This window comes from Perna viridis, chromosome 1 (genome assembly GCF_037379345.1).
Source record: "Perna viridis isolate PV_CMFRI_1.1 ecotype Kerala chromosome 1, ASM3737934v1, whole genome shotgun sequence".
NCBI lineage: Eukaryota > Metazoa > Mollusca > Bivalvia > Mytilida > Mytilidae > Perna > Perna viridis.
In genome coordinates, this window is record NC_142445.1 from 61,162,185 (window position 1) to 61,189,040 (window position 26,856).

The 26,856-nt window shown below is 34.2% G+C and overlaps 2 protein-coding genes and 2 pseudogenes across 7 annotated transcripts; all 4 read right to left on the reverse strand.

Annotated features, from left to right (window-relative positions):
• LOC148629698 (uncharacterized) lies at positions 1-5,405 on the reverse strand. Of its 2 annotated transcripts, XM_088555459.1 has the most exons (3): positions 5,324-5,398; positions 2,731-2,862; positions 1-2,538 (listed from the first exon to the last, which is right to left on the reverse strand). In XM_088555459.1, the coding sequence occupies exon 3, from the start codon at positions 2,511-2,513 to the stop codon at positions 600-602; it is 1,914 nt and encodes a 637-aa protein (XP_088411585.1). In that variant the 5' UTR covers positions 2,514-2,538; positions 2,731-2,862; positions 5,324-5,398; the 3' UTR covers positions 1-599. The 2 variants fall into 2 exon arrangements, with proteins under 2 accessions (XP_088411585.1, XP_088411594.1); XM_088555468.1 differs by lacking the exon at positions 2,731-2,862 and having other exon boundaries at positions 5,324-5,405.
• LOC148629699 (opine dehydrogenase pseudogene) lies at positions 5,391-25,466 on the reverse strand (annotated as a pseudogene). 4 transcript variants are annotated; one of them, XR_015917155.1, is made up of 2 exons: positions 25,303-25,466; positions 5,391-6,942 (listed from the first exon to the last, which is right to left on the reverse strand). The product of XR_015917155.1 is annotated as an opine dehydrogenase pseudogene, transcript variant X2 (transcript). The 4 variants fall into 4 exon arrangements; XR_015917159.1 differs by lacking the exon at positions 25,303-25,466 and adding an exon at positions 21,846-21,998; XR_015917160.1 differs by lacking the exon at positions 25,303-25,466 and adding an exon at positions 14,336-14,367.
• LOC148629700 (opine dehydrogenase pseudogene) lies at positions 19,396-20,984 on the reverse strand (annotated as a pseudogene).
• A 559-nt stretch (positions 25,467-26,025) lies between the features above and the next one.
• On the reverse strand, positions 26,026-26,541 carry LOC148629701 (toll-like receptor 2). The gene has a single exon (XM_088576868.1). The coding sequence runs from the start codon at positions 26,539-26,541 to the stop codon at positions 26,026-26,028; it is 516 nt and encodes a 171-aa protein (XP_088432994.1).
• Between the last annotated feature and the right edge of the window lie 315 nt (positions 26,542-26,856).

The following is a 26,856-nucleotide window of genomic DNA, read 5'->3' on the forward strand; positions in this document are numbered from 1 at the left end:
AGTAATTATCCTTGTATGGCTTTAGCATCAGTAGCCAACAGCCTCTTTTGGTCTATAGTGTTATCCTTGTCCGTCCATCCGTAAGACTTTCGTTAAGATCTTGGTTTAGATCCATATTTTCAGGTACTGCATGTAGTACAACAAAGATATTTGACCAGCATATGTGTCTTGTATAATAGGACATTGCCGGCTATGAGTTAGGTCATTGTGACATATATAGGCTTTTACGCAAGAACTAGTAATACATGCAGTACAGCAATGATTTTTAACAGAAGATGTGTCTTAAGTAATAAAACCAAATATTGGTCTTAACACAAAAAAATATCCAGAACGAAACATTTGATCCTAAGCCCCCTCCCCTTCTTCCTCATAAAAAAACATTGTGATTTAATTCTTATAAATCATGTTGAATTTTTTTAAATAAAATACTTAGTACACAGGAGTAGTCTTAAACACTATTTTTCATGATGTTCTTATATTACCACATGGTTTGAAAATCGCATTTCTGGATTAGTAAAGCTATCAACGTAATCACTGTACATATATGATTTCTTTTGTATGATAGAAGAAAACATATAACTGAATTACATTAAGCAAGTTTAGTCCATAGAATTATTTATATCGTATACTTCGATGTTTTGGTTGCTGTCGCGTATCACTAAAATTTCACCTGTGTTTTGGTTGTAATCCAGATTAGTAGGTTCATACATTTTGTCTTTTTCTGAAAGAAATGCAGAATGAAACCGTCCGTTCGGCCACAGCTTTATGACATTATTAGACTCAAACCCAGCAATGTACAAAAACCCAGAAGGTTCTGCCACTATACCCATAGGGTACCTCAGTTCACGACTACTATAGATAAAAACTGGTATTCCATACCATGCTATGCAATAAACCATGTGATTTAGCGAGTCTGAATAGTATATACGGCCGTTGTTGTCAGTTGTGACGAAATGGGCACACCCCTCATGTTGTATCCGCCGCAAAGTGTAACCAAACCTGTCAATTAACCGTAACTTACTGTCAACACTTAAAATAACCTGACTTTTGTAGGCAGTAACAGCACTACAAAACCCCCCAACATCATGATGTTTCTCTCTTTTACATGTTTTAATGTTGACAAGCTGGATACCAACATGTCCTAATGTAACAACGACTCTACCTTCGTCAAGCATGCTAACATCTTGGGGACTGTGAACTAGAACTATTTTATGTATTACTGTTCCCTCCTTATTGCATATGAATATCTGCTTACTTTGCTTATCTAGAAACATGAGACCAGACTGTCCGAGGAAAAGACTTTTATGAACCTCACAACCTATTTTTTCGTCAAGCTCAACTGCCTCGAATTTCGACTTTGGAACATACATTTCTGCCCGTTTGGTTGTCATGGGAAAGCTTGTGTAAGTGTGATTTAATTTGTCTTCATCTGAATGTGTCTTAGATACATTGATTTCGTGGTTTTTATCTACAAGTGTGTCTGTGATGTCTTTTTCGTCATTTTTTTCAATAACATGACTCTCTTCGGATACCTTGTCGTCGTTTTCTTTCAGACTGTTATTTATAGTTGCATCAACAAACCCATTCAAGTTCGCAACTCTGTTGTTAATTGTGTCAGTTTTTGTATTTGTTGAATCTTCTTCCGTCACAACATTCTCTACTTCATCGTCCTGTACCCGACTTGAAACCTCATTCCATCCTTCCTTGGTTCTAACAGAACTACCATTAAGTCCCTGATTGGTCAGATTCTCTGGTACAATATTAACGGTACCGACACTGAGATGTGACGCCACACTTGACTCACGGACCAAATTCGGTCGGGCAGATCTAGGTGACTCAAGAAGTTTGATACAGGAGGATCTCTCAGTCAAAGATAATGTCCCTATAAAAGCAGCTACGGAGGAAATGTCTGTTCTGATAGGAGTCCATCGCACATTTGTTACTTTAACTACGTCTTGCATATCACTCAAATACGAATCCATATCATTTTGAAGAGTATGTAAAATTTTTAAAGTTGAAAATAAAATTTCATCATCTTCAGATCGAACAGCTGTCTGTACTTCATCGTCCCATTGTTCGAGTGTATACTTCCTTCTTTCTAATTCAACCAATCGCTCTTCTACAGATTTTATACAACGATCATGCACCAACTGTTTGAGATCGGATTCCAAAGAGTCTAGATAATCCGAGAATGATTTTCGGGCATTTTGGATGTTTTCCTTTATATTACTATATTGTTTAGTAAGAACTGTGATGTTGTCTTCCAGTGTGTCGGTGGTAAGCGATAGGACCTCTTTAGCCTCTGAAATTCGCTCAATTAGTTCATGCATTGATTGTTTGTTCTCATTGTTTTTGCATGCATCTTTGATGGTCTTCAAACCATGACAAGTTTTGTGAATTTCTGTTCTACAATTTTCGCAGAAAACTGTGTCATGGCCTGGACAAAAATAGTTGAGTAATAATTTAGGATGTTCTATACAGTTTATTAAAGCAGAAATTTCCCTTTCAGCCATGATAGTTCCAATTTTATGACAGGATCTGAAATTGAAAATTTCAAATAACACAAACGAAGACATCAGACCTAAATCATTCTAAAGTTAGGCTATATCGCAAGAAAAAAAGCAAATGCTGTTTTCATTCGTATTTCCTGTCGTTGATAGCAATATGTTGTTTAGGTAAATTTTTATCCCGTTGAGGGCTATATAATGCTTTGATCTGACAATTACTTACGAGTTTGTTGTCTTAGAACGTTCCCTTGAAACCAATAAACACGGTCTTTGTACCTGCACGAAACCAGCAATGTTTGTGGTCGTGAACAAAGCTCGATCCTCCAATGTGAAATCATTCCAAGGATTGTTAGACCTTTAATGAGGGAAACATTTTAATGTATGATTTACCAACGTAGTTTATAGATCCGAGAAATACCATTACCTGTACACCAATCCATGATATTTAAGCAACTACATGTATTATTGATACATAATACATCGGCATTGTAAACATAAGTTGTTGATGATCATAGGACAAGTTTGTTACAATACTGTAAACGAAACTCATTTTCCCGATCCTGTCTAATGAACATATTTCCGGGTACTAACTTTCGCGATTTTGAAAAAAAAATAATTAGTGGTCCTTTAAAATCAAGTTCGTGAGCCCTATTTTCTCTCTACATTGTTCACCTCAAAAATAGCAAAAATTAGTACACCGCGAAAAATATTACGTTTTTTCATGCAAGAATCAAGCAGAGAGTAATCACTTTTATTTTTTTTTCCTACAAAAAAGTCTTATTTGGGAAATAGTTATACGAACTAGAAAATACTCATGACAATGATAGTGGATGCTGCGAGGTACAAAACAAATAATTCAACAGGAAATAATAAAAGATTTCTTATATATAGGCGTAACTTGATCCGACCGCAGAGACCAAACCCTGAAATACATTTTTTATGTAGTAGGAACAAGTATGAACTAGATACTGCTTAATTAAGTACTAGTCCATATATAATTCAGACACTGCCAGTGGTAAGGTGATTCGTGGTTAAGAAAAACCCACCGAACAAATGATGCTTTTTCAGTCTACTTGTGCTATACATTCACATAATGATAATCATTTCTGCATTAAAATCTGCACTTTTCAGAGAAAAAAATCATACAATCATCTCCCACAAAAATCAACCAAATCAAGCCAAATAAAGAACGATAACTCTTGTCAAGTGTAAATTTCAAGTACAATCTATATAATTTTTATCTCAAACGCGCAACAACCAAATGAAAAACTAAGACTGGTTATGTGATCAGTAACTGTCTCTGAACAAGAAATAAAAATGAATTCAGTGGGTTTTTGACATGAATGAATCACCGTCTGTCTGATTTTTAGAAAGACTGCTACTTAAGTGTTTGGCAGTGCCAAAGAACTTTGAATTTGCAATAAGACAAAGGAAATAACATATTAATACAGAGTTGCAGAAAATATTTATTTCTGACACCTTTTAGACCCTTTATTATAAAAAGGTCAAGGACACAACTGTAAATCCGTCAAAATCTCAAAAATTTTCTTTAATGGTTAGAAATCTTGTAGTACAATTTCACGAAGATCCATCCCAGTTTACTCACTTTGGTCCTGAAACAAGGCATGAACACCAAAACATATTTTTTTTAATTAGTTGAGTCAGAGCATTCTTTACTTCACGATAATTTTAATCAAATTTTTAAATTAATCATATCACAAACAGTTGAAGATTTTCTCAGAATAAAGTATCTTTTTTCAAGTTTTGTGGCGCTGGGGCCAGGAATAATTGTTTTGGACTCTAATTTCTAAGTAGTTTTATATACAAATGTAGTCACAATCCCCAAATCAATCCCAGTAGGTATGGCATCTTGTGGTACAAATTAAAGAAGATTCATTCATTTCACCCATGTTTCCGAAGTAACAATATTAGTTTCTTGTCCTATGTTGACACCAAAATATCTAAACGGTTCAAGTCGCAATCCCAACATTAACTCAAGCTTTCCGTTTTTGTCGTATGACACAATTTGATACAATATTAAAGAGATCAATACACACTGTGCAGACATAAGGAAAATGCTTGTATCTGGCCCTTACATGTAATTGTGGTCAAAATTTCCAAAATCAATCCAGTCGTTTATTGTGTAATACAGCACCTTGTATAAATTCAATGAGATCAATAAACTAACGCACGTCGGATGACGACGACAGCATCATACCCTTCATACGTAAAAAATGGCAGGAATTACAAAAACAAATCCATGGTGTAAATCCTACTTCCAAACTTTGTACAGTTATGGGGGTCATTGCTCCCGAGTTGCATTGGAATCATTCATTTCCTTGAAATGTTCATTGTATTACAACTAAATTACAATTGTAACCCAGCAGGATTCTTACGTTGATCTGTACTTCAAATATGCTTAACATGAAGTTTAACTATGCATTCATTGCTGCGTTGTTGACGCATCTTCCTTTGTGGTCATTAACGAACCTCTCCACATTACCAATTCTATCTGTTGACAAATTGTGAAGCAAAGACAATAAGAAAATAGTGCTCACGTGGCAACAATGCAGGTACATGTGATAAAATTTACCTAAATACCTAAATTTTCTCGCAAAGCAAGAGAAGCTCTTTCTTGTAGTGGAACAGTATTTTAGTGTATTTAAAACATTTATTGGTAAGATTTCTAACTCTTGTGGTAAAATTAGATAATAACAATACATAAAGAACCTTCAACAGAGTAGAATGTGCATCAGAAACTTACTGCTAATTGACAATTACCTCAGAACCATTAACATAGACTTACGAATACTTACTAGATGGAGCAATATAAGAGCGCGTTCTTGGTAAATGAGTTATGGAGCCATAAAAAAGAGCCAATACTTTTCACAATGTATAAATATAATTTGAAATTTGATACATTAAAATATAATAACTTAAAAGAAAGGCAAGTTTCTATATACTTGTATGAGGTATTTAATAATTCGATTCACGTATAGTAAATCATTCGGAACACTAACTTTTTTAAAGTCCGTTGCTACCAAGGGATCTTTCAAACTTCGTTTAAAGTCAGATCATGGACGAAAGCTCAACTAAAACATTATTAACTTTTTTTTTCATACATGTAATGAGCATAAGCGATAACTCATCTGGTTTCGTCTACAACTAACAATCATTTAGGTTAGTAACTTATACATCACAAACGACTGAGTGGATATATTAGACATCAAACAGTTCATCTACGGTGCGTAGTCCAAAACTTTGTGGGGCTCTGGCTGAGCCAATATCTTTTCCAACCAGTTTTGAACCAACAATGTATTCTTTCCCTAGCTGCGTTTGACCCCATGCAATTATTTCATCCATTACAGGAGTTTCAACACAAGCTATTTCTGCAATACCTTTCAAAACAACAAGCCCAAACGGAATGTCCTCAGAAGTATACCGGTATCTAAAGTTAGGCAAGAACCCATCATCCGTTTTTATCATGGGATGTACCAGTCCATCGTATGCCTTGTTGGTTTTCATAGCCATCATTAAATTACTCCTGTCTGTTATCTGGTCGCTATAGTAAGTTTTGTACCAGTCGAAAATATGCAACACTTGTGACATGTCGACACCTTGCTTTAACTTTTCCAATTCTTTGCCAGTTGCTATGAGCTCATCGCTTACCGTTGACAACAAAGTTGACTGTTTCTCGTCGATTCCTTGATAGAAAAGCGGTTCATCTTTGAGAGGCTTTCCATCCCAATCTCCCCATTTCCCATACATCATCGGTGGATGTACCATCGATTTAGCCATAAGATTAATGGCAATATAGTTCTGTATGATCTCAAGTTTTGGTTTATCCCCAAGAATTCTTTGAATTGTTTCAACAACTGGAAATGACATCGAACAATCTTTTCCCTGAACTAATGATATTCCTAATGACTGTTTGCAACCTAGAATCTGCACGTGCTTTCCGAATTCTGCTATGCGGCATGCCCAAGGCAATGACTCAAGTGAAGCTATTGTGCTTGACTTTGCTTTATCGCCAAGTATAGCTCGACATTGAAATTCAAATCCTGCCTGACCCGGCAGCCCAACAATAAGTGTATTTGGTTGTAAATGTTCTGCCATTGCGTTAATATACTGTGCATGGCCAAAAGCTGGCAAGATAAAAAATATTATCTGAACGCCATCCATTGCCTTCGCTACATCTTTGGTAATAAGTCGTGGTTTTGAGTAAAGCTCTATATGGCTACCATCCGGATCGGTGATAGTTAAATTGATATTAGTACCTTCTATAGCCTTGTTCCATCTCTCAGCTTCATCTTGAAACAAAGATAAAACGTGCACCTCGCAATGAATGTTGCTTTCGGCTAAAACTGTCAAGCAATGGGCTCCATTCCCACCGCCGCAAATTAAAATTCTAGTCTTTCCGGACATTTTCTGATAACTGAAAAATGAAAACAATAAATCATGAACGGTAGTGACATTCAGTTATTTTGTCAATTTATTATGTCAATTTCGTTTGCGGTATTTTTGTCTGTATGAGTTTATAACGTTTTTCGGTATTGTTTGGTCGGAATCTCATCCTTTACGTCTGGGTAGACTTTGGGTGAAGGGCTGAAATGTATATTTAAGACGACACAAGATTGTTTTGTAAAGTAACTAATTATAAATTATGAATATACTCACAATATTGTAAAAAATGTACAATTCTTAAAGCAACATATAGCATATGTGTTATACATTGTAACTATGTATCTCTTATAAATGAACTGTAATAACTGAATGTACCTCAAAAGCTAACTGATTTAAAGTCATGTGTGCAAGTCCAACTTGCACAATGAAAAATTATTAAGGGGAATAACTCTATAAAATAAGTGTTAACCCACTGATCTTGGTTGATGAATACATAACTTAAAAATATGAACAGGGGAATTTCCACTCCAGTTCTTCTTTAAATAGGGGGTGTCGCTGGGATTCCGTAACCCCACCATATTCATATATTTTGCTATTTAACAAAAATGTAGACTTTTCATATATTGAGACCTAATCCCAAATATAAACAGGGTGTTCCCTTGATTATGAATCACTAGGACGTTATATAACAATATTCAGCACGCAATTATTCTACTAACACGAAAATAATTACAACAGATGATAGGACACGTTTTTTGGCTATCCATATAATTCGTAATGGTAACTTTTTTGACTTATCATATTGTTAAAGCCAAGTTGTATGGAAAATTAAAAAAAGGTGAATCGGCCAATACACATAACTTTATAGATCACATTAGTGTTATTCAGTTAATTAAAAAAAACTGTCAAAGTTCTATTTTAGGCAAAAAAAATATTCACGTCGCATCTTTTGCATGTAGTTCAATGTACCACAAATGTTGTTGTTAAGTAGAAGGATTTATAGCATACAAAATATCAGTTAAATCTATTTAGAGGTGACCTTGAGAATAATTCCAATCTATTCAATCTAAATCAAGTATACATTGTCACATACATATATACATTGTCACATACATATATACGTATAAACATCGAGGTGTAACATATTAAATGACGAATACTATTTCATTTCATTCTGAAAGGTTTTTCCAGCATCTTTAAAAAAATGTTCTTGTATCAATGATGAAATCACTTATACTGAAAAAAATGAGGGAGCTACATAGTTCTTTTCTAATGTAATTGATTGGAATCGCGTATTTATAGTAAATTATTTCCATTTTGTGTCTGGTACGTTTACAGATACTAAATGATTTTTAAATTTTCCCAAGCACTCAATACGAGTGACTTACATAAAAAAAAATTAAAAAGTCTAGGTGATAAATATTAGGGTCGGACCATTTACATTTAACTTCATGGGGGAATTGGGTCTCCAAAGAAAAAAAAATACAATCTGATTTCCAAAATTAAGAGAGAAAAAAATAGTGTTATTTGCTCTTTCAAATATTGAGGATATGCCCCAAAATAAAAATATCCAAGGTAAAAACATAGCCCTACCATGAAATCACATGGTTCCTCCCTTACTACAATGAACTTACTTTCTAGTGAACAATACCTTTTTAAGACACCTTATCAATTTATTGTCGGTGTATCATGATTCTATTTCGAGTTTATTCTGGGGAATTGTGGGGGGCACGTACGGCTGTTCAAGTCCGTGATCTTGTACAGACGGACATATGCAATCTGTTCTGATTAGGGGCGGACATTGATATATGAATGAATAATGTGCCAAGGCCGTGTACGAAAACATAGCAACAGCTTTTATGTTACGGACACAATAAGTAATGCTAAAATTAAACATGTAGAGAGTCTTAATTTTTGCTTGAGAATGTTTTATGATTAGTAGTGTATAGGTTGGATGTTGCAACAGAACAACTGCCTGTGGTGAATTGCGAATTAGTTATACAAAAGTACGTTGAAGAAATGAAGAAATACAGACACCTGTATGCAAGTATATTAATCACTTGTACGGCAAACAATTAAAGAATTCTTCACAAGTTGTATATGATTAAATATAATGTTTCGTTTATATTTAGGTGTGTGTAACTATCTTTTTTTTCGACTAAGTTATGCGATATAAAAAGGTTATGTAAGTTTGAACAGGTTATACGCTATAGATCTTGAAATTTCGTATAACCTATTAAAAATAAGGAACATTCCTTATGATTTATTTTCTAATGAATAACAAGCCAAGTGTTAACAAAATAACCTTGTTTGCTCTCAAAGAGGACCAACTAATTAGAGAGCTTATTACAAAAATAAATAAATAAATAAATAAATAAATAAATAAATAAAATCATTTAGGATTGTTTGAATCGCGGACTGCTGCTGACCAATCGACGGAAATGACGCCACAGTTCCAAATTACTTTATGCAAAACAAAGCTACCTTGTCCAACTAATTAGAAGAGAAATCAATATTAGATTATTTTAAAATGTTAATCCGTTTGAAATTCACACACTGCCCATGGTAGAGGTTATTAATTGTGCAGTTTGTTTCCATCTACATACGCCCTAACTATAGTTCTTCTGTATGTAGATCTGTATTTTGGTGAAAAAAAAACATACATTCATTTCCCAACGTTCTCTTCAATCAACCAAATCAAGAACGACAACTCTTGCAAAATGCTAATTTCATGTACAGTTTATACCATTTTTATCTCATAAGTGGAACAATACAATGAAATACTAATCTTTGGAGTGTTTTTGTTGTCTGTAACTGTTTTGGAATTAGAAATCAGATACATTTGTGGGGTTTAGAAATGCTTGAATTACTTTCTGTCTGATATTTATAAGACTGCTATATAAATGGAGGATAAATGGCTAAATTATATTCCATTTGAAAATGACCTCACCAAAATCTCAGTACTAGACCTAGTTTTCTTGCTGCTTGAAAATTAGGAAATAAAGTGACTTCAGATGTATAAGTTCAGAGAATAATGTATTATCAATGGTTCAACATCAACCTTTATAGCGCAATCTGGATCCCTGTACGACCTTCTACTTATCCAATACTTCTTTATTTAGTTGGGTTTGTCCTATAATTGGTGTAGAAATGGATTCGCAGTTGGTTCTTTCATGTAGTATAAAATCAATGAATCGTGCAGGGGTTAACGTCGGGTAGAAATGTGTTTTGTCGTTAAAATTACAATGGTTCACAGGCTGCCTAGTTGTAAACCGACATAGAAAGTGAACGCGGGAAAAGTGAATCTTATTATGGAAAGTTAGCGCAGAGTTGACAAGTTGTAAAAGGTGAATGATATAGGGAATCATATGGGTTTGATATGTTAGTAGTTAAAATGAAGACCATACTGTAATTGATTCTGCATAACAATTACGAATTATCCCAATTCCGACAATTGTAAGTGTTCAGAGAGATACACTAGCTACTGGTCTCAGTATCGTATTAATTTTCCCAAAGACTTCTATAGTGAAGTGCATATTATTTGGATTTTTTTTAAAAAATATGTAAATTGATTCAATAAAACTTTCACTTATGTAGCATTTCTAAAGACATATGAAAACATAATTTCCCGCAAAGAAAATAGAGTGAGTCCACGAAGATCGGACAGAAAAGTAGTCTTGAACTATAAATAGCCATTTTCCCTACTTTCACTTTCGTTTTGCACTCACCAAACCAACCTTTTCTGTGGAATGTTTTTATGTATGTTAGATTTTCTTTTAAAAAAAATCTTCATCTTACAGTTTGATGTTTGATCTATTTTATAAGTCATTGTTCATATCTTTTGACAAAACATTAGTTTGTAGAGAGGCAAAAAGAAAATGCACTATATTTTTATAGCATCCATGTTTTGAGTACACCCGCTCAGGGATAAGCAATACGATACTGGTACCTATTAATCACCTGGATGAATGCCGTACATGCTATCTGCAACATCAATAGTTATCTTATCTAGTGAAGGAGAAAAGAGACAATGCATACAACAGAGTTAGTAATATGGTCATCAGTCATTACGAAGTCATTGTTAACTCATTCCAGTAAGGCATATATTTCCAACGTTACGGTCGATAATCAAGGATGTAAGCAACACACAATCGATATTCACATAGAAGCAACTAAAATTATCATGCAAATAAGATAAGATGCCTTGGTTGTTGTTACTTCACTAAAATGAAAGTGTTTTTATTTGTTTTAAAGGATTTAATAAGCCACCAGCTACGCTATGCACAAATTGAAAAAAAAATAATGAAATGACGAAAACGTACCTATAAAAAGTGAAAGAATCCAAAAAGTTCGTCTTATTCACCCAATGTCGAAGCAAATACTCAAATGCAGAATCAACATCCGGGTAAATCTATGACCTTCGAAGTACAATTTACACTGAATTAGCTTGCTGTCATTCTTTGACGAAATAAATGTATAGAATATTGATTGATTGATTTGGTAGACGCGTATTGTTATTTCTGATTGCTAGCCTATGATTAACAAATCGGAAGACAACATAAATACCAACACTTTAATTGTTTCCTTAACATGATATACTACACGTTAGTTTTTGTGGTTGCATATCTACGTACACCGATACAAGTTCTTTAAAAAAACCTTGAACTACTCTGAATAGTTAAAATTATATTCTCATAATAAAGTGTAGGCAGTCGACCAGGATATGTATTAGTCAATCGATCGGCAGGATTTGATATCTGGCCATCAAAAGGTGCATATTTTCTTACAAAAAATTGGTCCATGACCTATCTACTTGTCAGTCGGTCCGTCCACTAGAACTTAACCTGTTGTTTTGTAAAGCGATTTTTTAACGACAGAGATCAAATAGACAACAATGCATGACTTGCAAAACAGCAATTTACATCCCATCATTACAGGGTCAATGTATAGCCAGTCCTATTTTCTTTTTGAAATAAAACATTGTAACCCAACATGTTTCATAATAGCAGTTCGATTGATAGACGGACGACGATCAGGACACCCTTCCATTTGCTGGTGGGAAAAAAATAACAACCTAATGGAGATCGAGCTTATTTTGTTGCAATTCGAAATATTTAAAACGCTAAATAAATCAAAGACTCTATCAAAAGATAATCGAGGTTGGTATCCGATCTTTCAAAAACTAATGTTTTAAAGTTGTTTCTTGAGGGGCTTTGCTGCGAGAAAATGCGTGTATAAAATACATTTGAAGCATTTTATAACTACATGAAGCTATAATTCCTATTTTAAATTTATTGATTATACATATATCTGATATCTACAAGCGTAAGAATGTTTTCGACTACAAAACAACATCCTTGATACATTTTGCTGTGAATGAGAGAATTGATCTGTTGTGCATCAATGACATGTGAAAAGTGACTGTGGACGCAAGCGACGTGTGAACGAGGCACGGTATTGGTACAATGGAGGAAGTGGATACACAACTGCGCAAACAATGACGTCCATTCCAAGTTTTTATTCTTACGCGTGGAACTTCAATTTCTCTGTTGTGTACGAGTATGATTTTTAATTGACATTCTTCACTCCTTCACTCCAGGTAACTTTTTCCTGCTAAACACAGGGGCTTGCTTCCACTATCAAATTTGCAGCCTCACTAGTATATAACCACGCAAAGGTTGATTCCAGATTTGGGAGTACCTCGCCTCTGGACAGTCATTTTGTTTTCGAATAAAATATAATATATCACTATTTACTGCTCTGAAATCACTTGACAAATGATAAATCTAATGAACAAACACAGTAATAACCATTACTCCTACAACGTACAAGGTCGGAATTCCGTTCCTCTTTAGATACCCCAACACCAAGTAAAAAATAGTTTGCCAGACAACCTCTAGCACTGCTGGAGTAGTATCACCATCACATATTTCTGATTTAGTAAACAAAATTATTTAAACATTCGAACTCCATATATCCACAACCGCTTGGACCGAAAGTGAAACTACTGTGACCTTGACATCGCTAGATATGCTTAAGTACCATTCTGTGTAAGAATCAGGCAATGGGTGGAATGTCATTATTACCAACTTGCTTTTTCAAACTTGAACATATAAATACATCTAATCATGAAGCATCTGTGACCTATATATTTTTTAACTCCTTATAAGGAAAAAGTGTGGGAAAACTTTTCTGCCATTGTGCATTTCAACTAAATTTGGCCGATCAGTATCTTACAAAGGCAAACTTTGCCAGCACTTTGATGGTTATTTCTGGAGGTTGTGAGGTATGAATACTTTGGTAATTTTTGTCTTCTTCTGCCACAAATTTTTTACATGCATTTTGCCTGATTCTTAGCGACAGAGAAGTACTTAATTGCGATAATACTATGAACACAATTTTCCCGCGCTTTCTATTTTCTATCTAGCGATGTTAAGGTCACATGCAGTAGTTTCACTTTCAGTCCAAGCGATTGTAGTAATATGGAGTTTGAATGTTCAATTCATTGTGTTGATTTAATTAGAAGTATCTGATGGTAATACCTGTGTTTATTCATTAGTTTCATCATTTGTTAAGGGATTGCCGAGCAGTAAATAGTGATATATTCTATTTTATTTGAAAAAAAAAATAGTTGAAGCGATCAAGGCACCCACAAACCTGGGATCAACCTTTTCGTGGTTATATACTAGTGGGGCTGCATATTTGATAGTGGGAGCAGGCCCCTGTGTACTAAATAAACGTTGATAAAAAAAGCACATAAAAATGTTACACTTAGTATCTTCTGTAATATGGTACTGTATTTGAACGTTATATATCAGCGTTGTGACATTTTCGCTTTATTTTATGATTGTATTACTTAAATTTTGGCGAAAGTTCTCAAATTAGTAGCAGTGGATATTATTTAATGTAAAATGAATGTAAATATTCGATGTACTTTTTATCCGATGAAAATTGTTTCGTAGTTTAAATATGAAATGGTATCACAGGCAAATTTTATAACCGTCTGAATTACGTCAGAATTTGGAACTCATTTGTCTACATGTATTGTGCATGATATGTATCATGAATACATGAAACATGTATAAATGTATGGTTAGCAGAAGGACGTACCGTTGAACTTGTCTAGAATATTTTGTATTTTAGAATGCGAACTGTGAAAAAATGCCAAGAAAATGTGTTTGTAATGAGTTAAACCAATTATTTGAACATTATACGTATTTAACTTTATTTTTCGGTTTGTCAGTATAATAATGAGATATGGAAATGATTTGAATATTAACCAGTCTTTCTTTTTTTAAGATAAAAATTAAATTATTTATTCAAATGATGTTTTAATAATATGCTACGTATTGTTTTTTTTATTTGTACTTGTTCCATAGCGGATAATGTAGCTGTTGGAGAGCAAGTGACTTTCTATATCTTACCTGTTTCACCAGTGAAATGTTTCAACGTTGCTATATGATGCATAACGTCACAATATAGGGTTGGCCAACTACTTAAAGTTCACATGTAAGGCGTAAAGGAAATTTTAGTACATGCGCACTACAAAAAAAATCGTTTCTATTTTGCAAAAGGTTGTGTTTTCATAGATGTTTCTTAAATAAGTTTGTCAGATTTATTGAAACTGTATACTCTCTATAGCCGAACTCTCTATAGCCGAACAGAATATAGTTTTATCTGGTTAAAATCCAATTACAGGAATTGTTACCATAAAGGGGAAAAATACAAACATTATATTATTTCTAGCAGATTTCAGAGACACATGCCATAACGAACAACTACACTCTATGAATACAGTCAGAGTGAAATATATAACAGATGGAACTGAAGGAGATAGTACGCCAATACATATACTAAACTCCACATGTAACATAATGAACATAAACTGAATGAAACTATTCAAAATCATTTACTACTCATATGTTCAGATCCTTTGCTATATATCTTATAAATACCATTTACTATAATTCTAACAATATCATTCTGCTCACAATTAAAAATAAATTTGAATTTAACATCATCTGCTATATTTTGGCATTAGGGGACGATTTCACTAATGTCGGAAAATATTGCTTCTATTCCCACATTTCCATAATTTAGCATATGATTTTAAATTGAAACTTCGAAGTTCATCTCATTATAAAATGACACTATGATATGACGTGCTTCAAAACTCTTTAAACCACAGCCATGGTAAAAAGTGATAAACGCATGACCAACATTTCGTGCAACTCAGGTTGCGTCGATTCAAAAATAGAAACAAGTCCTATTAGAAACGAAACAAATCACGGAAACTCCATTTTATCATGTCGTTATTTAACCCCTCGGTATTACTCGAGGTAAAACAATGGCCAACCCATGGTAAACCAATAATACAATAGAGTTTCCGTGATTTAATTAGCTGACAAATGGGACATATTCTATTTCAACCGGTGTTTATGAGTGACGACCAAGCTCTTTTTCAAGTTTACTATTGCTAATTTTATTTTTTTGTTGTGAACATTTTAATTATATTGCTATCCAAACTCATTTTAAATATGTATCCAATATATATATTTTGTATTGTTCCTTTTGTATTTTTAATGGTCTTTGCTTTGTATTGTTTTGTTAACCACAGGGGCTTGCTTCCACTTTCAAAAAATGCAACCCGACAAGTATATTCGTGTTATATACTAGTCGGGCTGCATATTTTGATAGCGGAAGCAAGCCCCTGTGTGTTAAAGTATACCTCTTCGTTTGGTATTCCTCCTTGGTAATCAAGTTCTAAACATGTTTACAGTCTGACAAAGGCAATTTAAACACTGTATATTTATCAATTCAAAGTCACATACAATTGAAATGCACTCATGTAATATGCTTTTCGCTGTTTCTTCGGTGCGTACCGTGTCTCTCTTTAAAAAAAAAAAGAAAAAAAAAAGAAAAAATTGCAACTTTTACGAACAAAGATGTCTATCAAAATAATTACAATTCTTTCTAATGTCCAGAAAATGCAAAGAGTATCATTTCGCCCTATTTATTCTAACAAGTTATATAAGTGCACACTTTATATCAACAATAATCAAAGTACTCATGTACTGAGTCAATTTATATAGATTGTTTGAATTTTTAGGCAACAAATAATCGTCAAATTGCAAAAAAAACCCGCACAAATTTCATAATGCATCGTAGCAGTGCGCCAGTTTGCGCAATATTCAGGTCCGATGTCAGTTTACATGGAACACCTAGATAAATGAATACAAAACTCTCCGACATACTGCGTAATTTAGCTCCAATCTTCTAGTTGGCCTTTCCCAGTTTCTATATATTTTATAGTCGAGATTTAATTTATCGACCTCCAGGTCGAAACTGTCTGTCAAAGCATTCTAACTTAAGCCGCCACAATCAGCTGCACTCCCCTCTAAACTAGCTTCATTCCTCAGTTGATATAAGTTTTATAGCTCAAGTGTTACAAGTTATCGCTTAGTTACCTAAGTTTCAATTAAAGTGCTTACTTTCTTAGGCTTATCGTTCCAGACACACGTACATTAACATAAACGCCGATGTCTTAGAATACAATTTCAACAATTATGTATGATACAGACAACACTTGCCATGCACTTTTAAGGCCCTTGAACACCTGCATCACACGCAGCTCTATTATGTTTACACATGGCCAAAATAGCCAAATATAATTATTATTACAAAAAGCAATATCACCAGACCACAGACTGACACCATTCCCGAGAAATGCATAATCGAAATTCCTAAGCAATCGTCTAAAAAAATATTTTTGTTTGCCATCTCCGGGCTTCCGATGTCATGTGGCAGAAACCGTAATAAAAAATACACTATACAGTGAGTGATACATCGGGATTGTTTCGGGGGTTTTGCTACCCTTTTGTAAAACATTTGGCAAAAATTAATGAGTGGCAAATGATAGCATTGGACCCCTTTCTTTTTATAAGTTTCTCGATCGAATCCACTACCCCCTTTTTGTAAATATTTGGATCCGCCAGGGCCTACATGAAATCTCAGAGGACAGCTTTAGCACTCCGAGGTTTTCATTTCTATCTATATTATGCATCTAAAAATATATAGACAACTTGAATATATCGACAGTGAACGACTGATTGCATAGACATAAACAGGTACTGATAAGAGATTAGAGGTCAACTATTTTAATTGGGTCGTTGTTAATTCAAATGAACAATCCTAATTAATCAGCAAATTAAGTTCGAAGTAAAATTTGTTTATTGGGTTTGTTTATTGGCGTAAATAAAATAGAATGATATGTATTATATTAGAAATACCAATAAAATGGGTTTAACTGTCTGCATTTGAATCTATATGGGGTATGCCTGTGGGATTATTTTACTGCGGCACAGCAGCACTATAAGGTAATTGTAGATGCTATCAGGCATTACAAATCTAAGGCTCTGGTGACTGCTTTATCAGTTCTGATCTTCGACCTAAATTAATAAACTTCTACCATATTTCCAGTGTTTCACACATAATAGATAACAATCAGCTAGAAATAACAAAATTCCGCATCAGAATGACGAGTTTATCGACGTATAAAGCCAAATATTGCCTTTTGCATTTTCTGCTGAAAATGTCTCTTTTTACTTTTCAAAGTGTTATCATTTTGAATGACATCCTTTATTTGTTTTTTAAATTGTAGAAAAAGTACCAAAATTGTTGTTCAAGATCTTCAGCATCATCTGTTCACGATCAAGCTGCAATAATTGACATCTATTATCAATCTGTGCACGATCATTTCTCTAGCGCACTAGACAGTGTTGCTGGGAATTCTGGTTTTAACTTCTTTGTTATCTATGATGGCACATGTCTGCCCCTACTTGTCAATTAACCAGCTAAATAAGTCAACTGGTCATTTATATAAGTCTACTTGTCAGATAAATGACAACTAGGTATTATAAATTATTTTAACACTCCAAATTTGTTTTTTATTGGGTATTTTAAGTATACATGTACTTAACTAAGAGCCAAGTAGAATTAGTATGAACTTAGCGCTGAATGATGTACCTTTTTAAATAGAAACCCTGTATAAGCAAGAGACATTTTCTGAAGTCTCTTCACCAGTTTGTTAATTTCTAGCTTTTTGACTCCTTTGTAAACTAAAACTGTGCTAAACGTAATCAAATACCTGGGATTTAAGTCCAAATGTTCCGTATATACAGTATGTAATAGATGCTTATTGTCAGGGTTCAAGTATTATATACTCTGTGAACCATGTACGTACCCACATGAAGCTAGTGTGTACCCTATCTACCCTGAACGTATCCAGTGTGTACCTTGTATACACCCTGTGTCCAACGGTACAAATGAATTTGTAAACCCGAACAAACGAATTTTAGAATCGGCTAATCGATTATTAAAAGCTGCTTTAGCTGCCATATTTGTTCAGTTGCTGATTCAATGTTTGTAGTAATACAACTGCAGCAATTACAGACTATTGTGAAAACAAGTTTTTTTTTCAATCAAAGAAGATCGATAGCCCTGATCTAATTATTTTTCAAATTGCCGATAGGACATTCAGTCACCTGGGTTAAAAATACTTTCTACTCGGTTAAAAATAGCAATAACGGATACACAGGTAAGTACGAAGCCCATTTGTGCCAGGTGTTCACTTATTTTTGAAGTAGATATAACGACTTAGTATCTCGTTTAAACGACTTAGTATCTCGTTTTAACAACGTACCTAACTTGTTTAAATGACTTAGCATTTCGTTTAAACGACTTCGTATACAGCTAACTCGTTTAAACGACGTAGTATCGAACATCGAAGTGGACATCGAAGTGAACCAATTTAAAAGCAGTGCCAATAACCAGACATTTATATAAAATGCCAGGAACATTCAGAACAATCGTCTGAATATAGCTGAAATACTGCTGCTCGGGCGTTAAACCCTAACAAACAAACAAACAAAACAACATTCAGAACAATGGAGAACCCAAAGAAAAAAATGCGGTTGCATGGTCGTAAAAAGGGGAAGGTTTCTTAAAAATACTGAGAGACTGTTTCCACGCTGCAAGTGCTTATAAATGGTGCAATGTGTCCAGGACAAACTAAGACCACTCTGTTCTTGTCATGATTGAAATTGCATAAAACACTTGCAAATCAAGGTTAACCACAATCAGTACGGTATATGACACCTTTCGATTTCGATGTTTTTTTGCATACGTCAATTTTCAAATATCTCTAAGGCACGTGTCAAGGGGGGTAATACGAACACGAAAAGAATAAGTACGCCAAATAAAATTGCTAATGGTATCAGTCTTGCATTACATATCATTGAGCAGGTGGAGGATAAAAAATATAGTGCGCTTTCTTTTTGCCTTTACCTATTTTTGTTTTTCGCAAATGAATATCATTTTCATCAAAAATATAGGATACATATCAAGCTTTTACACAAAAGAACTTGTTTCTGAGGAAAAAACAGTATTTATTTTCATGAAAAATGATGCTTCCATCATACCTACTAAATCCAATAGTTTGAAATGGCTAAATCACACATCAAACAGTTCACCCACAGTGCTGAAACCAAATGATTGTGGGGCTCTGGCTAAGCCAATATCTTTCCCAATGAGTTTAGAACCAACCATATACTCTTTCCCCATTATGTTTTGTCCCCACGCAATGATTTCGTCCATGACTGGAGTGTCAACTCCTGCTATTTCATCTATTCCCTTAAAGACAACAAGTCCAAATGGGATGTCTTCCGACGTGTAACGGTATTTAAAGTTTGGTACGAAACCACCATCCGTTTTAACCATGTGATGTACTAGTCCATCGTATGCCTTGTTGGTTCTCATAGCCATCATCAAATTACTCTTATCTGTTATCTGGTCGCTGTAGTATGTTTTATACCAGTCGAAGATATGCAAGACTTGCGACATGTCGACACCCTGCCTTAATTTCTCTAGTTTTTTCCCAGTTGCTATGAGTTCATCAATAACCGCAGACAAATATTTTGCTTGCTTTTCGTCGATCCCTTGATAGAACAACGGTTCCTCCTTGAGGGGCTTTCCATCCCAATCTCCCCATTTCCCATACATCATTCGGGGGGGGGGGTAATATTGAATCCGCCGTAAGATTAATGGCGATATAATTCTGTATTACCTTTAGTTTGGGTTTCTCACTGAGACATTTTTGACTGGTATCAACAATTGGAAATGGCACTGAGCAATCTTTACTTTGTAAAAAAGATATTCCCAGACATGCTTTAGCTCCTAGAATTCGAACATGTTTACCGAATTTTGTGATACGGCATGCACAGGGCATAGATTCTAGAGACGCTATTGCACAGGTTCGGGCCTTATCCCCAATTAATGCCCGACATTGAAAAACAAATCCTGCCTGACCAGGTTGTCCAATAATAAGCGTGTTGTGTTGCAAGTATGGTGCAACTGCACTGAAATATTGTGCATGTCCAAAAGCTGGCATTATAAAAAATATAATGTTAACTCTTTCCATTGCCTTTGCGACATCGTATGTAATAAGTCGTGGTTTGGAATTAAATTCGTCATTGCTGCCATCTGTATTTGTCATGGTAAGATTTATCTTTGAATCTTGAATGGCATTGTTCCATCTCTCGGCTTCGTCTTGGAACAGCGACAGTACATGGACTTCACATTTCATGTTGACTTCGGCTAAGACAGTCATACAATGGGCCCCATTGCCACCGCCACAAATCAGTACCCTTGTCTTCCCTGACATTTCAGAATCCAGTGAAACATAGAATGAAAAATTAGGGTTCGGAATTCAGTGGATTGTATTGCTTGAAACAAAATAAACCTGGTATATTTTTCTTCTCCCTTTTCTTTTTTTAGATTTAGTACACCTTTTTATTATAAGTATATCTTAGATAAAATGATTGATTGTTGGGGTTAAAGCCCGGGCAGCATGTATATCCTAGATTGATTGATTGATTGTTGGAGTTTAACGCCCGGGCAGCATGTATATCTTAGATTGATTGTTTGATTATTGGGGTTTAACGCCCGAGCAGGAATAAGAATAACACGTATGGAAGATATTTATAGAATATATCCTTTTGTAATATCTATTAACCTGAACAGTTAGGCCTGTTACTATTGTCAGCGTTGTTATTTTTGTTTTCAAAATTTGGACTAGAAATTGATTGTATTGTTAAAAGGAATAAAGAAAAAAGTTATAAGTTGTTAACAAAGAACTATATACCATTTTTAGATGTCGTTTCAAAATGCAAAGTAAATGTATATAAGAATATCAATTCCAGTAAAAACAAATCGAAGGAAACAACCATCACCTTTATGCTCTGTGATGCCCAGTATATTGTTATATCAACCCCCAAATATCTAATAACTTCGTGAAGAATTCGGTTATGCATTTTGTCCCTTGGCAACAGAGATGACATACTCTCAAACAGGCTGGCCTCATTAGCCTGGCCAGGCCTCAATTTTAGCTTGGCCAGTCCAGAACATAAGTTTGGAAATTTCAATAGCTTGGCTTGGCCTGAACATATTTCGGTTCGATTTTTTTTCTCTCAAAAGTAATGACTGAATCAATCTTAAATCATTTCTCAATAAAATTGAAATCCTTGCTTAGTCAATGTGCAAAAATTATAATACTTTATGAGTTAAAAAGAAGACGAGTGTGCGTAAGGGTTGAAATAAATTGACCAATATAATGAGTTTTGTTGACAAGGCAATAACTCTGATGTAATATGAACTGTTATTATCTCTCATATATAGCCCCTGGTTTGCATTCCCTCAGAAAATGTTTGCTTTAACTTGATTATTTTAATGTTTTGAAATTCAATTACCAAAACTATATGTCAATTTACAGACACCAATTTGCTGATTTCAGGATGAGTGGCACTGCGGTCAGATTATTTAATTCGAGGGAATTCCAACACACACACACACTATATATATATATATATATATACATACCTTCATAATGTATTTATCCCCACGATATAAAAAAACATACAAATCAACAGTTTAGTTCTAAAAATGTGCCCCAAAGTTGTTCAAATGGACCATACCAATCACATTTACATCAAGTACAATAGGCTATTCTGATACCAGCGTTGATTCATCATGGAAGAACAGGAAGAAGAACACTTAACATGGTACATGTATGTCATTCATATTTTTTAAATCTCATAATTGAATAATTGAATGTTGTAACTATTAACTAATTAAGAAATGAATCTACAAAACTAGAAAGGACGTACACAAATTGTCAGATATTAAGTTAGAATGGTGTCGATCATTGGTTTTTTTCCGGACATCTCCTTTCTGTCCGGAATGCCTTATATTCTGACATGAATTATGTAATTTTATATAACTGAATCAAGACAAAACGGAGCTCATCGCTTGGCTTCGATACATAGAGTAAAACAGATATTAAGTTACAATCTTCCTTTGAGCATGGAACAACGAGTTACCGCCATTTCAAAAACGTGTTTCCGTCAGATACATAATATCAAGTGTATCAGACCATACATTACAGAGAATGAATGTAAAACTTTAGTGAGCTCTTATAATAACATCAAAGTTATGGGAACACTTTGTTACATAACGTGAACTCTACAGTATCATCAAAACTGCAACGTTTTCAAAATACTGCAGCAAGACTGAATACTTAAAGAAGTTTGGCTCGTTTACACTTGTTCTTAAATAGCCTCATTGGCTTCCCGTGCAATATAGACCTCATTTTAAGATTTTACGTTATGTTTTAAGTCATTACATGGACTTGACAAAACAGACTAGACTATAAACTTTAGTCAGCTTAAGGTCTTGTACAACAAGAAAGCGGTTAGAACTAATGCATATGGCAAACGACGTTTTGATCGAGCTGGTGCTATACTATGGAACGACCTTCCATTTCATTTACGCAAAGAACAATCACTCTCTCTCTTACGAAGGCTTAAAAAAGCTCATATAATTAGACGCGTAATTTGAATGACTGTGATTATAATTTTAACTATTTTTGATAGACATACATCTGACATATTTTGTCTATTCTCCTTACATTTGATTTTAGTTTTTATTATCATCATTTATCGAGACTTCTGTACTTAATATTTAATTCTATTTTACGATTTGAATTTTATTTTTTTTAGCTTTTCTGTAAAGTCACATATTTCGTTTAATCTTAAAATCAAATCTATATGATGGCCAATTCTTGGGTCTATTAACCCTGTACATAGTAAGTGTAAATATTTTATTATTATTTTTTTTAATTTGACTGTATTTTTTCATTTATTTGATTGTTTCATTTATTGTGTGCATTGTGATTTTTATAGTATGGGTTACTTAGGTTAAGCCCTTAGAGTAATTTGGATTAGATAAGCGCTAAATACTTGCTTTGTAATTATTTATAGATTTATAAATTTGTTGTAATAATAGTAATCATAATTGCATTGAATACAGATGTAAAAGTATAGCAACTTTAATAAATATAAGAATGTCAATTTTGTAATAACCCATACTACCAGGAACAAGACCATTTTATCGGTTCAGGTAACTCATTAGTCCGATGAGGAGGACAAAAACGGCAAAAAAAAAAATAAAATTAAAAAAAAAAATAATAATAATGCACATGCAATGCCGGGCTACTAAATTTTCCAGGTCAAGCCAATCCTATGTTCTGGTCTGGCCAAGCCACTTTGGAGGCCACGCCAAGCCATACCAGGCCAAAATCAAGGCGGAACAAAATCGACGCCAGCCTATATTTTAGAGTATGCCCTGCAACAGAGATTGCTGCGCTTTGCATAAAGGAATGTGGGGAAACACGCCACGCAGATTATCAAATGCATTTCTTGTCTAGTCGTACGTTGAAGTTCAATGACTAGCTGAATTACCGTCATACACCAAAAAAAATCATTTTTAACAATAAAGCTTGATAAATTCACTTTAATCCCGAAGTAAGTGAAAATGTCTAATATATTTTATTTCAAACAAAACCAATGTTTCAATATTATTATTTACCTTATATCAGAGTAGACTAATAAGTTTATCCTATTAGTTAAGAAGATGAGAAACATTTGAATATTTATCATAATATTAAGATATAGAGGTGACTTTGAATAATTTGATTTTGAAAACGTTCACATCGTCTTCGTAGCGGATTAGAATTTACATTCCAAACATGCATTGAAACTTGAATACATTCAAAAAGGATTAAGGTGTATAGAAGTTTAATTCTTTGCTGCAAAGTGACAAAATGACACCACATAACAACATAAGATTTTAATTGAAATGTAGAATTATTATCGTTTCCACAGTTCAACCTGGTAAACTACCAACCAGACCTCAGTATGATAGGCCCAAACTATATTCGGTGATTGAAGCATACTCAGAACTAGACCTCATTTAATTGCCAAGTGAATAACACGAGGATCCATCATTCAAAATAAATTTGTCGGGTGTATATTGTTCAGGTCTCGACTGTGGCTGGGAAATTCGGCTTGTACAAAATGCATGTATACATGAAGCGTAGCTTTCAATATGAAATAACACAACAGTAATGGTATGGATGGAACCAACCCACTTTTTTCTATGGTAGATCTGGTGCATGCAGAAGTACTTTTATAGTCTTTTTTTTATTTCTCTCGATACACTTTTTAATGATGAAGTGTCATAGAGAGAAAATTGAACAGAAATTAATAGTTGTTAAGAAAATAGGGGGTAGAGGATGAACCATCACTGTCATATACTATTTTGGCATCTATCAGAAATTTTACTACAAATGAGCACTTTTAAAAACTGGTATTTTTAACCTTCGTGAGATAGCTGAGAGCAGACAAAATAAAATAAAAGTGGGGAATACATTAAGTCATCTCAGTGCATACCGAAAACTGAACCTCCTATTACAAGTTGATGAGAATACCGGATGATATATCTATCATACATCCTAGACAACCGACATGTAATATTGTTTTCGCAGCCAATATTTCTTTAGACAGCTATCATTGTTAGCAATGCACATCTTTCATCTTTTACTACTTTAACTATTATAAATGTCCAGCACTTGTTAGGTATTAGCTTTGCGGCCATGATAAAAAAAAAAGATCAATAAACATAGAGAATCAATGGTAAGTCGATGGTAGAGATTAAGTAATGTAAGGGAATCTCAATACACATGTAGCTCTAAATGTCAATATGGCTAGTTCCTTGAATAATCTAAATTGCTAACGAAATAATGAAGAATTCTTTATTTTTTCTCAGTTTACCGTTACCCTCTCCCATGCACGTTTGAATAAAAAAATTTAAACAGTTCAATAAAATAATAATAAAGAAAAAAAAACATAGTGTATTTTTTTTCAAGACAGAAAATCACGATGGCAGAAAAATTAACAGAAGCAACACAAACACATGCATGAAAATAGGATAGACCTACCTGCTAAGAAGTGGGAATTTCCTATTTAACTTCTGCAGATTTACTCTTCGTGCCAAGAAAACAATCTCAGAATCTCCTTTCCTGCAGCATCCGGGTAGTTAAATGACCTTCAAGTTTTCATCTTTTGCCTTCTACACCGATCGATGTCTTTTTCACTTCTTCGGATTAAACGAAGTGCTTGGAAGCGTGAAATACTTCTTATGACGAAGGTGCGTGTATCATTGACGAAGGAAAAAGAGTGAAAAATAGGGAAGAGGGATACATCACATTGATTCTTATAGAAGATTATTTCGTGAATAAAATAAGCAATGAAACCGATTTCGTTGAAGACTATTTCTTTTTTTTTGGCAGGGATAAAGGGCTATAAATGCAACGGCATTGGTGACAGTAAACTTTACAATTTTACATTTTGGTGCGGTAAACACGTCAATTCGTAAATGTGAAAAATTTCGAAACTTAAAACATTTGTAAATCATTTGACAAAGCACAAATCATTTGTAGCATATAATTTTTTTTCCGGTTGATCAGTTTTTTTTTACCTAGTCAACATGTCTTTTAAACGACCATGGTTTTTTGCGAGAAATACATATTCCAGACTCAGGTTAAGGATAAGACCATAGTTTCAGATTTCTAATTCTAATAAAAGGCAGAAATAATTACAAGATAAACAAGATACTGGTAGAATGCTAGATTTTGTTCAGGATTTACACAATAGATAAGAAACTACAAAAGTGCAACAGGTGGGTGGCCGATCGGCTTTTGAATTGCAGTTATGGTTGCTTTCCAGAAAACATTTTCTCCAAGTCCCGCATTAAATCGAAGAAACGGAGGACAATCAAGTATCATTCTAAGTTTGCTTGTCATGTGCTCTGAATCAATGGTCTTCAACATGATCAATAGGAAAATATCAGCCCCTAACGTTCGGAGTCTTTCATGGACTACATCAACCTCCCACTGGCACCAATCATCTTTTGTCAATGCGTTTGACAAGATGACAATAACTTTGCGAGACAGTTCTAAGTAAATAGCAACATTATCTGCGATTGATTCCCCAGCGTTAAAGTCTCTTTGGTAAATACACAACAACCTTATTCCTTTCGCTTCCAGTTCATTCAATAATTCTTTATGAACCCAATGTCGGTCGTCGTCGCAGTACACGACGAAGGCATCATACTTGAAATCTTCATTGTCCAAGAGAGGACGATATCCTTTATGTCTGATTTTTAGCAGGTAAATCATGTTTTTTATGTTTGACATTTGATGACCACGTAAAGAAGAATTAACATTAAAGTTACACAACTATATAATACTATAGCCAATGTATATAATAGATTCTAGGGAGGACAACTCTTTTCGGAATTAACGTAAACTTCAAGAGACTTTCCATTAAGTGAAGGTGGATCTTTACAAATGTATTTACGTGGGTAACCGCTAAGCTTTACTTTTGAAGTCTTGATAAAACCAGTGAACCAGAGCAAATCACAGTTGCACGAAAACGGATTTCCATTCAAATCTAAATACTTCATTGACAGCAACATTCCCATTGGGAACGAC